This window comes from Fopius arisanus, unplaced genomic scaffold (assembly GCF_000806365.1).
Source record: "Fopius arisanus strain USDA-PBARC FA_bdor unplaced genomic scaffold, ASM80636v1 scaffold00051, whole genome shotgun sequence".
NCBI classification, from domain to species: domain Eukaryota; kingdom Metazoa; phylum Arthropoda; class Insecta; order Hymenoptera; family Braconidae; genus Fopius; species Fopius arisanus.
Genome location: NW_011887790.1, coordinates 711,327 through 727,474, shown reverse-complemented (window position 1 = coordinate 727,474; position 16,148 = coordinate 711,327). Strand labels below are relative to the sequence as shown.

At 35.8% G+C, this 16,148-nt stretch overlaps 1 protein-coding gene across 7 annotated transcripts; it reads left to right on the top strand.

Annotated features, from left to right (window-relative positions):
- Window positions 1-42: 42 nt before the first annotated feature.
- Window positions 43-16,036, top strand: LOC105267904 (eukaryotic translation initiation factor 4E transporter). Of its 7 annotated transcripts, none has more exons than XM_011307061.1 (10): window positions 43-2,191; window positions 4,249-4,346; window positions 4,671-4,744; window positions 7,241-8,649; window positions 9,206-9,828; window positions 9,946-10,120; window positions 10,774-11,040; window positions 12,494-12,670; window positions 12,934-13,350; window positions 14,129-16,036. In XM_011307061.1, exons 1-10 carry the CDS (start codon window positions 2,134-2,136, stop codon window positions 14,365-14,367), a joined length of 3,537 nt encoding a protein of 1,178 aa, XP_011305363.1. In that variant the 5' UTR covers window positions 43-2,133; the 3' UTR covers window positions 14,368-16,036. The 7 variants fall into 7 exon arrangements, with proteins under 7 accessions (XP_011305363.1, XP_011305362.1, XP_011305361.1 ...); XM_011307060.1 differs by having other exon boundaries at window positions 7,226-8,649; XM_011307059.1 differs by lacking the exon at window positions 43-2,191 and adding an exon at window positions 3,506-4,104.
- The last annotated feature ends 112 nt before the right edge of the window (window positions 16,037-16,148 follow it).

Genomic DNA, 16,148 nt, shown 5'->3' with positions numbered 1-16,148 from the left:
TTAAGTAGAAAATTTGTATTCGTTCGATTTTTATTTTTACTCATCAATCAAAGGAGTGAGCGGCTAAGATATTTTGAAAAAAATTGAAATTATTAATATTTGTGATATTGTGATGATTTGCTATTCGGGATAGGCTTATTATCCAATGTCTCACAAAGTTTCATCACCGTCGAGAAATTTTCTTGCGTTCTCAGCGAAATTTCATGACAATTCTGTAGCGAAGTGTTAAGCTAGGACAAGTGCATTTTTTTATAGCCCAGTTTTTTGCCAATATCTCGGAATCGAAGGAAGGCAGCGATTTTTCCATAGATACCTTTTCCGTAGCCCTCATGATTTTCTATGAAAAATGTTTCTATAAAAAATTCGTTATGTCCCTTCAATTCCGAGATATTTCTTATCCTAGCTTATCAGTTCGTTACAGAATTGACAAAATTTTATCAAAAATTTACAGAAATAGACACACGAGTAGATAAATTAGTGAATTGTTGAATACTGATAAAACCTAAAAAAGCGGTATTTCTTCACGTCAATCTGACGCAGAGCTACCCAACAATTCACAGGAGAAATGAAAAATGAAAAGATATCGAGAATAACTCCCGAATCTAAACTTTAGATTCTAAAGGACAACAAACCAAAATTCAAAACGTTGGACGATTCCCGCGAAATAATTCGGCAATATCCGTCGGCTTCCGGCTCGACTTGGTGAAGCTCCAGGTGTCGCTGTTAGTCGTGAGAAGCGCGACTGTAGCACTTTGACATGACGAAAAACGGCCAATGTCGTAAGTGTGTGCTCTATGAAATTGTAGGAAAGCTGTCTCTCGCCAGAAGCTACCCAAAGGAACAAGCGTCAAAAGTAGGGGTAAATTGTGCGCCATTTTCTATTTTTGCGTAGCAGTAACCCTAGGTGTTGTGTGTGTACAATTCAATGTGATAAAGAATTTCAAACAAAAAATAAAGGGACGATAAAAAGGGAGCGTGAATCAATTACTAGTTAACAAATAATTAATTTTTTTGTGAGCAATAGAAAACGAAGAAGAGGAATAGAAAAATCAAGGTGGTGTTTAATATTCAAAGAAGATATAAATCGAAAGAGAAATCATATTAAAAATGATAATGGACAACGCGTGCAACGAAATGATCGACGTAGCTCACGGACCCGTCTACAGTCCGCGTTGCCGCGCGTGAATAAAACCGAGTTTTCATTTTTTTTTTCTCCGCCCTCTCCTCTCTCTCTCATCATTATTTATCCTAACCACATAAACACCAACACTTGTATGTAAAATTTAGCTATTTCAATCATTAAACCTTTCGGACATCTCGTCTTCATCGTTAATTAATCAACGAGTGGTGTGTGAGCTCCAGTGTGATCAGTGCTCTTGTGGACATAAAAAGAAATCCCCAACAGAAAGATATATCGCCTTTTTGTTGCACATTGGGGTGTGATTTCCACCGTTTTATCAACTAACCAATAAGAGAAAAATACTGGAATAGAGAGACCGGAAAGTGCCAAAGAAGTGGATTTAAATAATTCGGATAAAAAAGATATTTGGAAAAGTGTTTAAGGTGGACAGTGCACAGGCAGCTGAAGAGCCAAAAAGAAAAGTTTGTGATTTTTATCTTCAGCTTCGTGTTCCACGAAAGAACCGAACATTCGACGTTTATATTTCTGATTTTTTTCCATTTCCTTTTTCGTTCTGTAGGTTTTTTTTTTCCTTTCCGTTTTTCCCTGGTATCGCGTCCGACATTTATAGTGAAAAACTGAAATTACGTGAAAATTCTTCAATCTGTGATATTAAATGGTAACAAAATGTATAGGTAGATTTTAGAAGAAAAAAAAAAAAGAAGTCGACAAAACATTATATTACGTGTGCACGGTTGTGGCCTACAAGAGGGCACCAGAGGGGACATTTTGGCAAACAATTTTACGATATTTTTCATCAGTTGTAACGGATTATTTCGTGTTGAGAGCTTTCTTTGTTGGAGTAAATTGGAGGTTTGTTTGATGGGAATAGTGAATCGGGGGTGAGAGAGAGTGTGAGGAAAGAGGATTTTCAAAGTAATTACGAGAGTGAGAGAGAGGGAAAGTACGAGAGTGCGCGTAAATTATCCTGAGGAAGTGAACGGGATAAGAGGATGTCTCTGGAATCTGTGTCGAGTGACAGACCTGAGGAGCCCGATCCAAAACCCGAGGGTAAGGATTATCTTTGTTTTTACTTTTTCTCCATTTCTCATGATTTTTCACCCTATCTTCAGACTCTATCCTCTCTCCTGCCTATCAGGACTCAATTTCACTCTGAAGCTAATCAATTCTTCAATTATCACTTCTAAGACTGATGGATTCAATGAGGAAAGTTTAACCTCTTCTGTGTTGAAAAAACAACAACAATTGCAGTTGGTTTTTTCTTTAATTTTAGTATGATGGACATAAATTGAAATTGAAGATCGTTCTTGGATATGTTAGACAACGAATTTAAGGACTTATTGTCCGAATCTTTTCATTTCTCAAGGTTTTTTACGAATTCTTGAGAAACGGTTGATAAAATTGATGCGATTGCGAAAAATCTTTAAAATATTTTTACGTTTTGTCATTATTCAATGTCTCATGACGTTTCAGCACTGGAAGAACTTTCCTAAATTCTCAGTACATTTTAGCAAAAATTTTCAAAACTGTGCCAACAATTTGGATAAATAGACATGACTATGAAAATTTGTAAGTCATTGAATAATGGTGAAAACTAAAAACGGTATTTTTATTCTCGTCAATTTTATTCATAGTCTCCTTGAAATTTAGAAAAAAACATAAAAAATGAGAAGATATCGGTAATAAAATCCTTAAAGATTGCACTTTTCTCCTCTACATAACCATTAATAACTGAGAAGATGCTATTATGAGAAATACTGTCATGACAATCTGCTTATCTCAATAATAAATTTATCAACAACTTTCATTCAAAAGTTAACTTGCAGTATCGATCCACTGGTGTCCTCCTTACACAGTGTGATATTGTATAATTATTAATAACAGTTTAAATCTTCAAAGAATTTATCCCCAGAATATTCGACACGAAAGGCATTCTCACAAATTTCAGAGACTTTAGAGACAAAAACTGCCCCACTGTCAAGATATTCATAATAGTTATATAGTTAATAGTTATTCCGAACAGCTAGAATATAACGGCTTTACCATAATTTAAAAAATCCTCCTTCATTATTCCATAAACGCCATCGAGTGATTATCGACAATTTGTTGTAGTAAAATTTCAGATAAAAAAATGTTCACACCTTCACCCTTCTCCGCCCTTCTAATACTTATGATCTACGAGAAACACGATCCTCTCTTTCTCCTTCATTTCCACCTTAATCACCAACCGAAAATCAAAACAAACGACAGCAATAGGTCAACACCAGTCACGTGCTCGTTAAATTTCTCGCTATAGGCTGATTCCCTTTGAAAAAGGAAAACGTACGATGAAATCCCCGAAAACTCATCCAGGGAATTGTCAAGACGCCCTTTAGTCGGCAGTTGGTCTGTTGAACGAATCAGTCGTGAATTCGTCAGCTAATCCTTTGATAGTTCCCCAAATCTTCACCTACCCAAGCTCTTGAATGAGTTATTAATATTATTTATCGAAACATTCAATATTCACATCGTGACTTGACGCAACGATTCTAATAAATTTAATAATTTTATTGAGTATTTATTTTACTTGGAAAATTTGTGATCAGTGGGTCGACACTTTGGCGTCAATTATCGTCCTTGTCCTTCTCAAGTAAACAAGTGACAAAGGAGATTAAAGTAGCGTCTGTTTAGCATTCCAAATATCACATCGTACGCCATTTTCGTGGTACTTTTTTAATTATAATCCGTTGGATAATTTAAATCCCCCGGTTTGCATTAACTCATTTCTTGGACTCACTGAAAAATCATGAAACTTGAGACAACTCAGAGTTCAACGGCTCCTCATCGTTATCGGCGTCGAAGACGACCTCTTGTTGGACCTACGGGTTCGCCATTTCTCGATTCAACTCTTTTATTGCAAACTAAATCGTGCAAATGGTTCAGAACAAAAAAAACTGTAAATCCCACTAAAAAAGTCACATTCAGTAAGTAGAGGCTTTCAGGAGATAATCGTTCTTTGAATTTTTTACGCATATATTTCAATGGCTTGCAAATGATTGTTAGTCATTCACTGCTGAAACTTGAATACTTTGTTGTGATTTGTATTGATCTTATTCTTATGTTTGCAGGGGATGAAGCTATTATATCGATGTCGGTCGCCGGAGAGGTGACCGATAGTTCTATCATGGAAATAGGGAGATCCAGGCCTCAGTTTCAATACACTCGGGTAAATATCCTCGAAATAATAACAAAGACTAATGGAACTCTTCCTGAGATTCGATGAATAACAGTGCTGATGTGGTAGAGGATAGAGGATCAATATAATAATTTTGTACAGTTTGTTCTACGAATACCTCAATGAGCATATGCTGATAAAATCTTCGGATAATAATTTACAAGGCATTTAAAAATATTCGTAACATGACTACAAAATTTATCTACTTGTTTTTCGTCTTAAGGAATGCCTCTGAAAGGAAAATCATTAATTCTCACGGAAGAGCAAAACTTTGCATTTATAATACTGATTTTTTTTTCTCTGGTTCATTTGTAGGAGGAACTAATGGAGATTAAACTACTTCCACTCGCCAAACGTCGTCCTGAGTGCTTGGACATGGTCTACAACAAGTAAGTTACTCCTCTCTTATAATTTCATGTTCTTTAAAAATATTTCTGCAGAGAAGAGGTGGATTGTCGGGTATAATTAATATGTCATAAAAAATAAAAAACGATAATAGCGGAGTGAATACGGAAAAAAAAACAGAATTCATTCGGAAGCAAATTGTCAGTCTGATTACGAGTTATTTGGCGCCGAAAGGTGAAACTTCCTTCCTGAAGTATTGTGTCGCAGGAATTCGGAGAAAATAATAATAAAAATTCCACCTCATTGATTTATTAAATATTATTATTCAATATTGCAGTTATATTTTTCCATTGCAGTTTATGTATCCATTTTTTATCAAAACTTTTATCATTTATTTATGGAGGTGAGAATTCTTGTGCAGCAAAATTAAACAGCCAATGAGACGTAGTTCAACCAATAGTTCGTTATGGCTTAAATTAATAAAAATAATATGATAAGTAGTTGGATATCTCTTTTAAATAGGCATTGCTCCTTGAATGAAACTTGGGAAATTGTTTCCATCAAAACAGCATGAAAATTTCTGATGAAGAGGAAAACATTTTATGATGTGTCGAAAACTGTTTACATTATATTAAATTTACATTTCTGTTGACAAGTGGGGAATTAGGATAAGTGCATTTTTATCAAGGCCAGTTTTTGGCCCAATATCTCGCAATTAGAGGGAGATATCAATATCTTTGGTGATACATTTTCTGTAGAGAAAGATAAGCACTGCAAAAAAGGTAATCGCAATAATATCAATATTTTTCTTTAATCCCCAGATATTTGGGAAAAACTCGTTTCAAATAAATGTGTACTTATCCTATTTCACCAATTATGCAATAATTTCTTAAATCTGAATTGAAGCTAGTAGAAAACAGGTGTAATAAATTACGAAGAGCTTTTGCAAGAAGTTGAGAGAGGTTTTTTTAGATGCGCATCCACATGCACACGTGGAATGAGAATATAGGGGAATTCGTTTGATAAGGCGTGAATAAAAGTTTACGTAACCCTTTAATCGCCAACTCGCCATTTATTAGGCCGACTACAAACGAGGTGAAACTTATTCACCATTCATATGAAAACTCCAGTGTAGATTTCAGTGAGAAATCTAAATTATAACTCCGACCATAAATTATTGGACTCTATTCGAGTATATTCAACACAGATGATTCTAGAGAATTCTAAAGTTCCTGTAGAATTGAAAAGTTATTGCCGATATCTTCTCATTTTTCAAGTTTTGTGCAAATTTCTGGGAGTCGTTTTATAAAATCGACGTGAAAAAATACTCCGTCCTTGAGTTTTATCATTATTCACTGTTACAGAAAGTCTCATCTTGCCACAATTTTTCTACGCTTTGTTTAAATCTGTCAGGAAATTCATAAAGGTTTAGAAAAAAATATAGAAAAATAGTTACATCACTGTGAGAGTTGTTGGGTTATTAAATAAAGATAAAACTGAAGAACTAGATATTTTTTCGCGTCTATTTGGTTAGAATTCCCGCAAAAATCTGCTAGAAACATGGAAGATGAAAGAAATTTTTAGGATTTTGGAAAACATTCTAACACGTATATTCTCTGAAAATGGTTTGCTTTTCCTTTCGAAAATCCAAACAAATTGTGCAGCTGTCGAAGAAAATGCGAGACATAAAGTGTCTCCTTTTTATCCTCCCTCATCCCTTAATATTTCTACCATTAAAATTCTGTATTTATGATAATTTGCACCATGATTTACCTGATTGTCATTATTTCGTGTAATTCGTCTCGATTTACAACGACCTGAAGTATAATTTTTGCTTCTCGCAAAAAATATTCCATTTCGTAATTTGCACATTGAGAAAAAACGTCTTTCAAAGAGTGAGTCTTTATTTATGTTAACACGTGCTCAAAAATTTCTTACAAGACGCTATCTTCTACTAAGAGAACAAAACTTTTGTCAAGGGTTTTAGTACTCGCTTGTAAGATGAGGAGAAGCACGTTTCTACTGGTCTCAAGAAACTCATGATTCGAAAATTTCCGTGAAAATGATATCTACTATTCGAAAGATAATTATAATTCATTTAATAATAAAAATGTGATTCCTGAGACGAAGTCCACGGTATATTTGACTGAATTTACTCACAAATTTTCTTTTCTCAAATCCAAAGAATTTCAATGTAAACACTACTTGACTTATCACAAATCCATTGTTCATTATCTTTCGGAGAAATACAAAATCTCTTGACTACTGTTTTGTCTCTCAGTGTAAGATATCGTTTCCTTGGAAATTTTTGAGCCTGATTGGCTTCGTACAACAAAGGGAGCATTTCAATGCATTAAAGATATCTTAACGTTGGACAATCGATTGGTGCATCACGATTTTCACACAAACTGAAAAATTAAAACTGCATTTTTTAAAGATCCACCTAAAACCGATTAATCGTCGATATATTTACATGCCCAGTCTGTCAATAATGAAACAAAATAATGAGAAAAAAAAACCCACTGGTGTTTGATATCCAGCTCACGTGGTACATGGGACCCAGAGCGCTGGCACATGGATAGAAAAAGGAGTGAGACGCCTCCCGAGGAAGATCAACGACGAAACGAGATACCAGTCGAGCAGAATAAGCGTCGTAGTGGAGATCCACGTGAACGTCTTCGCAAGGAGCAGGATGGTATCGTTCTATCTCCTCAACGACGTTCCTTCAACTCAGGTTGCTTTGTCAACACCACTCAACCACCGCCTCGCCGTCCAGAGAGTCCAATCCACAAACCAGAAGTACCCCACCGTGAACAGGTCCGAAGAATTGGTTCGGGTCGTCTCCTAACTCGTGACATGTGGGACTTTCGCCCTGAGGCTGAGAAACTTGAGCCGGAGAGAACTGACATTGCCTTCAGGATTACTGGAAATGGTTCCCGCGAAGGTACTGGATGGGGTGAATCAATGCGAGATCGCGACAACAGGGACAGAGATATGAGAGATGACAGGAATGATAGGTATGAGCGTAGATCATTTGGTAGAGACTTTGGTGATCGTGATAATCGAGACAGGAATGATCGTCATCCAATGGATCGTGATAAAGACAGGAGGGAGAGAAAGTTTGGGACTGATCGTAGAAGAACGTACTCGAGTGAACCGAGGGAGCTCGAGGAGCCTGAGTGGTTCTCTGGTGGTCCAATCTCTCAGCACGACACTATTGAGCTTCGTGGCTTCGATGATATCCCAGAGGAGAAGATTACGAAAAACAAAAAAGCCTCGCCAGCTCAGAAAAAACGTGGGAAAAAAGGAAATGAGAAGGATGAGAAAAGTGAAAATACGAATTCGGCAGGACCGAAGGGAAGAAGCACTCCAACTGCTATGGATCAATCGATCAATCCAATTCATGCACCTCATTCTCCGATTTCTGAGCAAGAGGAATTGTCTGTCAATGGCCAGAAATTAAGTGAGGCTAATGAGACTGGTAATACCGATCCGAGTGATGTTAATGATCAGTCTGCGGGAAAGAGTAGAGATGGTGAACATCTGGACTTTAATCTTGATGATTTCTTGAAGAGTGACAGTCTTCCTGGGGTCTCTAGTCTACTTACTAATGGCGTGGGAGCTGATACTGGCAGTGGATCCAGGTTTAGCCAGTGGTTCAAGAGAGAGAGCCCTGTTCAGGACAGTCGTAGGGAGTCTATTCAAGATGAGTTGCTCAATAATTTGCTGAATGATATCACTGAGCCGAATATTCAGGTGCCATCGGTTAATGAATCTAATGCCTACTTCGCACCAATTTCACCTGCTAATCAAACAGGAGGCAATGCTGGTACTGGCACTAAGCTGCTGGAGATGCTACAAAGGGGAAATAAACTCAGCCAAAATGGACAAGGAGATGGTGGACATATGCTGGGAATCATGAAGAATACTACGTCCATTAAAGAAATGGGTAAGTCCCTTTTTTCGTTTGGTTACGATACTTCATATTATTACTTCACTATTTCGGCTTTGTGCAATTAATTTTCCACTCATCAGAAGCAATTGCTGATATCTTCTTATATTGTTTTTTGGTAAATTTCTGGGAAACCTTAGATCAGATTGACGTAAACAAATATACCGTTTTTTAAACTCATTATTTCATGACTCAGGAATAGTCACAGTGCGTATATTTGTCTAATTTTTTGGTAGCTTTGCGAATTTTTGCAAAACTTTATGGAAAAACGGTATATTTTTCCATGTCAATTTTAGCAATCGTTTTTCAGAAATTTGTTTAAAAAAACTTGGAAAATGCGAAAATATCGGTAATAACCAAAAAATTCTTCTATGATAATCACTTTTTTTACATTTTTCGTGTACACCTGTACTCTTAAAATATTCATGTGTCATACAGAATGAAATAGTAATTAATTTCTGATTAATGAGTAAGTGATAAGATAAGAACTAATTGAAAGGTACTAATTTAATCAATTATTGTTTTTTGGTTTTGTTATTTTTTGATTGAGCAGAAGTTAGTGGAAAAGTAATGCACAGTCTTGAAGAGCTGGAGGCTCGTATGCGTGGAGGAATACCTCCCTCACCGCAGATTGAACCACCACGTGTAAGCAAGACTGATGAGGACATGTCGGCATTCAAGAAACTGCTGGCTCAAGTGAGTGGTGGCCAAGCAGTGCCAGCAGCAAATGGGCCTATTGCTCCAAAGCAAAATACTCAGCCCATAACTCTCATGCAACTATTGAAAAATCAACCGGCGATGGGCGGTCCACCACCCCATCAACCGCCAATGCCAGAGCAACAGCATCCTCCATCGTTTAATCATGTGGGACCACTGGGACCAGCTCAGCATCCGCATCAGGCACAGATGCAGCATGAAAATTTGATGAAGGTATTGAGAATACAACAGCAACAACAAGCACAACAACAAAAACGCCAGCAACAGACGGATATGCTCTCGATGATGATGAGTGGACAGAGAATGATCGGGGCTAGTCCGGTGCCACAGGACATGCAAATGTTGGTCAACAATGCACCATCGAGTCGTGAACTTCTCCAAAGACCAGAGGCCCAAGCTATTATTCAAGGACTTCAGCAAGGAGAAATCACCAGACAACACTTAATGCAGCAGCTACAGGTTTGTTTCAATTGAATGGAGTCAAAAAAATGTCTTTGGAATGCCTCGCAAGGCTAGGGGAAATTACAAAAATCAATGTTGCCCAGGTATATTGTAATGCTCATTCTTATTGTTCAGAATCCAGCAATGCAACATCGTCATCGTGAAGTTCTAGTAAACATTTTGAAAATGTATGGAAACACGACTCCACGAACTGCCAGCCCGCATCAAGTTCCAAATGTTTCTCATGATTCAATGCTACAACAACTCCTATTTCAACAGCAGCAACGAGTTCCATCCCCCATGAACAACAGTAAGAGCCACCTCCACATATCAATACCTTATTTTTCAAGTTTGATATTTACTAGTACAATCTATGAATCGATCTTTACTCTTCACAATTCAGTGGTGAAGCGATAAAATGAGAGTATGTTCGGATAATTCTTGATATTTGTTGATATAATTATGCAAATTAAATCGGTTTAGAGTAGTTGAAACTTTTGAATAAGAAAGATAAAAATTGACAGAAATTTAAACTGAATTATAAATATAGAAAGCCTTTTTGACTTTAAGGAGTTATTGCTGCTATCTTCTAATTTCTCAAGTCTTTTTTATTTATTTCTAAAAGGTTGGTAAAATTGCAAAAATTTCGTATCAGTAATCTCGTTAACCGCTTGACAACTGAATTACATTCAAAGTGTGACAGTAGTTGTAGATTTATAAACTTCAAATTAATTTCGAAAACTACAAAACTTCAATTTCTGGAATGCAGCTCTTTGTCCACCATTAATATCGCCCAATGTGGCTGCAAATCCCAATACATTATCGATACAACATTCAGGTAAAAGTCTCTCTTTTTGGCAAAACAGCAGAAAATTTTTTAAAAAATGCTTAAAAAAAAATCCTTAACAAGGAATTGGTGACAGATTTTGAAAAAAAAACTCTTGACTCCCTTAATGTCTCCAGTGATGCCACACCGAGTGCCCTCACCCCGTGACATCGTTATGCACACCCAGTCAATAATCCAGAGTGCCCTGATTAAGACAAAATTGGAAGAGCAACGCGAGAATTATCGTAAACGTCAGGAGCAACAGCAGGCGCAACAAATGCAGTCACATCAGCGTTTAACGAGTCCAGTGAATTCACCATCTAAACAGATGATGAGTCCAACACCTCTGGCATTCACACCCACCTCAGTACTTCGCAAAATGACAGCTGAGAAGGAACCTGAGGGTGCGAATATTTATCAACGTCATAATATTGAGATAATCGTATCACCTGCACGCAGAATTAATCGTTACAATCGTAATCGCCCTCGATACAGTAATAATAATGCTAATGACAATAAGGAGAGCCTTGAAAATACAGTGGGGGATAAAGAGAACAATAAACAGATTAATAAGTCCTCACGGTCTGGTATACTCTCGGAGATGAATAACAATGACGAATTAAATAGTGAAGTTGCACTTAAATCGAAATATGTAAGTCAGAAAGAGAGTGATAAGGGAAAGGATTCCCTCGGTGATGATAAACAAAATTTGGAGGTAGCCATTTTGGGTGGTAATAATAACGATCCCGGAGTTGTTATTAATTCCATCGTTAGTGAGGATGATAATAAAAAGTTAATAACTGTTGGTGACGCTGAACGAGCCGATTAAAGAGGAAGATTCGAAATTACTTGAATATGAGCAATATGAAAGACATATTTTTTCATTTTTTAGAGATTTGTTTACATGGTTTTGATAATATAACATTCATACTTGAATATTGCTAATTTACAGGGGGCAATTCGCTTAATTTTTTTTGGTTAATTTTCTTCATGATTTCTTCATGATTTTTTTTTTCATATGCTTAATCGTGACTATATGAGCATGCCACTGATTACGTTTTTTTGCACTTTGCCTTTTTTTCCTTTACTATTTTTTAAAAATATCTTTACTCTTTACGCTTTTTTCATTTATGGTAACCATTTATTACGATGAAGTAAGAAACATGATTGGTCTTCACGAACTGATGGATCTATGATTTATATGAATAATACTATTTGCTATTATCTATCGATGATAAAACATATGTTGATGCTGGTTTTTACAATAAAACGCTTTATCTGGATATTCCCACACTCACATTGCTTCCCTCTGCTTACTATCCTAGCTTTCTTGCACGACTTCTTTTATGCATGATTTGTACTTTGCAATAATATGAAACGATGAAAAAATTGAAATATGTCCAACAGCGATACCTAAAATTCCAAAACTTGAGGAGAAAGGTATTGAGAGAAAAAATCATTGTCCCAATGAATTTTTATAGCACTACGTCTTTTTACTGCGCCTAACCCGAGCATAATAATTTAAAAAACACTATAGTCTACAGTTATAGCAATGAGTAATGTCGAAATACTTAGTCGTGGTTATTCAATAAATATTCCGAAAATTAGAAATTAAAGAGGATTTTTGGATAAACTTCCATGAGGGGCTCCACTTGTGCTTTAAAAAACGTAAATTTTTAGAAAAACCCCACTGTCATGCCGCAGTCGAACAAGTAAAACTGAATATAAGTGATAATAGTAAAAAAAAAGTTATGACCACTTATAGTACTCAAACGCGTATTAATTGAATGAAATAATTAAGTGTAAAGTAGAATATGAAGTGGGAAAGTGGACTAAACGATTAATGTTTGAATATAGGAAGCGCGGACGTATCAAAATTGGCTGGACAGAGTCAGGCAAGTCAAATGCAGCAGATGCAGTCTGCAGTGCAGTTGTTAGCACAGGGTTTATCAAGACAGCAACAAGGTACAGTTAGACCACAACCGAATCAGCAGCCTGCATGGTCGAATCAACCGGTCAAACAGCATCACCCTGGTAAGAGAATTGATCTCAATTGATGGAATTAACATGAAAATATATACCCGTCTTCAATTTTATTATTATTCAGTGTTCCATTAAGTTTTACCGCCGTCGGAGAATTTTCCTACGTTCACAGTAAAAATTTGCGAAAAATATGAAAAATGACATATCGGCAATAATTATTTGAGAAGACAAAGTTTTATTATTGACAATGAGCATCCAATGAAAAACGGATTATTTTGTGGTTATTAATTATGTATAATAATTTTTGCCAACAGCAGGACGACCAATAGTAAAGGGAGTTGCAGCGACTCAATTCCCATACGGTGGACCACCGACTTTCCAATCAGGACCCCCTCAGTCTCAGCTACAACAACAACAACAGCAACAGCCACAGTCACAACCTGTACCAGTCCAACAACAGAATCAACCGCAGCGGCCATCAACGGGTATTTACGGTAACCCGGCACGCTCGAAACACACGATGCCGACATCCCTTCCACCTCCAAATGTTCCTCAATACAATGTATCGCCAAATTCTGTAATTAGCCAAAGAACTAATATAATGAGCAATCAGGGCAAGCAGCAACTGGTGCAGACACATTTCGCTAATATATTACAGCATCAACAGCAGCGTAATATCAATTCACAAGTACAACTCGTCTTAAACCAAAACTACAATTCTAATCGAACAGGTAATTCCTGCTGTGATGAGACAAGATATCAATTTTGTTGTTTACTTTTCATCTTATTTGATTTTCTTTCGTCAATAATTATTGTCTTGAATATTACAATGATGAGTGCCTTAAAAATGAAACATCCAGCGATCTTTCCTGTGCACAAAGCTTTTTTTCCTAGAAAAAAGTTATATATATATATAAATAATAATATATCAATCAATTTGATTGACGACAATTCTATAATTGAATAATCTTGGAAATGAAAGTTACTATGATAAGACATTGAGAGAATCTTTTTGCATCAAAATTACGAATCAGCAATATTCCTTGTTATTTCATCATAGAATAGTTCATTTCTAGGATTATTTTGTGATAAAGAAACAGTTGACATAGAGTTCTCTAATTTCACCTCAATTTATAGTGTTTTCTCAACTTTTCTATTTTGAATTAATAATTTAATTTAACATTTTGAAGGAATCTGTAACTATTACAGATGACGCAGTAAAAAAAGATATTGCATGCAATGGTCACCAGAAACTGGCATTAAACAATCCCTGAGGCCTATTTTCCCATCTCCAAAACCCGACAACTCCCTTGACAACTTCCAAATCACCAGTAGAGCATCTTCTGATATGATTTTAGCACTTCATGCTTAAGTGGAAGCTGTTTTCCAAGTAGCCCTTCCTCAATTATTTGGCATGAAGCTTCGATTTAAACCAGAACGTTAGTTATTTTATCAGAACTATGAATAAAGCGTCTAACATTTTTTCTTCTGTTTTTTTTTTCTTCTCAGACGGTCGAATAATGCGACAACAGCAGCAGCCAATGAACATCCCCATGGGTAGACAATCTTCACCAGGGAGTAACGGTGGAAGTCTATCACCAACATCAAATCAATTAGCCAGATGGTTCAGTCCAGAGTTGCTCGCTAAAGCAAGGGCTGGAAAATTACCGGAGCTTGGTCAGACCAATGTTTTATCGTTGGAGGAACTTGAGCGATTGCAGCAGGCGTCCGCTGCAGTGCACGATTAAATACTTTTTAATTTCTTTCAATTCGATGGAATGAAGAAGCTCAAACGACAGTGAAAACGATTATTTTGATCTTTATTTCAATGAAAATAGAAAAAAAAAACAAAATAAAAGGGAAAATGATCGTATGATAATCAGCTCTTCGATCGATAAAGCATGGAAAGATCATTACCGAAAAAATGATAAATTACGGAAATATCCCGTTTTATACTGCATCCACGTACACGTGAGTGTTCCACAATGAAATTATTGTTTTAGACTGTATTTATCGAAAAGACTGGCAAAACTATTTCGTCCTGGTTGCAAAGACAGAATATAAACAGGGATGTTTAAAGACGACAACATTGAACAACCCGGAAGATCACGGATTTAATGGAAAATTAATTAGCAATTGAGAAATATGCAAAAAGAAATGGCCAATTCCGCTCAGCGCCATAGAAATCAAATCGAAGGGGCAAAAGTGTTTAGAAAGAATAAGTTTGAAGAACAAGAAGAATAAAAAAAACGATCTCCAAGTCACACGCATATGAATATTTACGATAAATAATATATAACGTTTTAGAAGTACAGAACGAGGATTACAGTGTTACCACAGTTTACGGGAGAGAAAAAATGAAACGGCATAATGAACTTAAAGGGCGACATCAAGGAGAGATAAAAAAAAACTATGAGCGACGCATTGGATGAAATTATTTTTAAAACTTAGGGTTGTGAAGATTAATGAGAATAATTAAACATTTAAATAAGAAAATGGATTTGTTAAATGGAAACGAGAACCACATTCCACAGTTGGAAATGAGAATAGATGTTATTCATTTTTCATGCAGAGTATTTCATCATTTTAGGAAATTGTCTCAAACAATTTTAATTTTTTTCACTCTCTAATTACTCCCTAAAATCTCAATGACCATTACAATTCATTGTTATTTGCATCAATTAATTTTTATGTGAATAATGATATTCTTCAGTTGCGGTGGAAGTCTCCGCCGAATTCATTACAACAAATCATCACAATTATTAATTTGCTCCACTCTTGTAAAATTAATTTTATAATTTTTTTCTTCTTGGGAGATGGATTGGGGAGATTCATATATTTATTTTATGTTAATGATTTATCTCCAAAGTCCATGAAACGTTTAAAAATGTCCGTAATGATGAAGGATCTGGACATACCCTGAGTGATCGAATGTTTGATCTCCTTCTTCCATTTCTTTGTAGTGAATTCATTATTTGTTCATTGAAAAAAATGAAACATGGTTAAAAAAATATTTCAATGTGAAAAGCCGTCAATGACTTCTCTCGTTAATAGTGTTGTTGACATAATAATGATCACTAATGGATGGAAAAATGATATTATGAAGGGAACATTCTCCCCTAAACAACGAGAAAAATGGAAATAAAAAACGTCTTAGATTGAAGAGTGAATTTCCTCGTTTCTTTTTCGATTTAAATCAAACTGGAGGGATTAGGGATCTAAACAACAATAAAAATTTTCAATAAACTCAATAATCATGCCAGTTCTTCAGATTCACTGTTAAGCACTCAGAACAAGCATTAAAGCATTTTATGAACCATTATCGTTTCAGAGACAAAAACAAATATTAAACTCTGTTCTTTTTCTTTCGATTATTTCTTAATTTTTAAGCCTGTGAATTGTTATTCAATAGGGCCCAAAAAAACATCACAAATCAATCATTTTGTGACCTGATTAGAGATTAAAAAATTTTTTTTCATTATTTGCGTTGAAATGAAATAAAACAAAATGTTGAAAAGTAACAATCAGT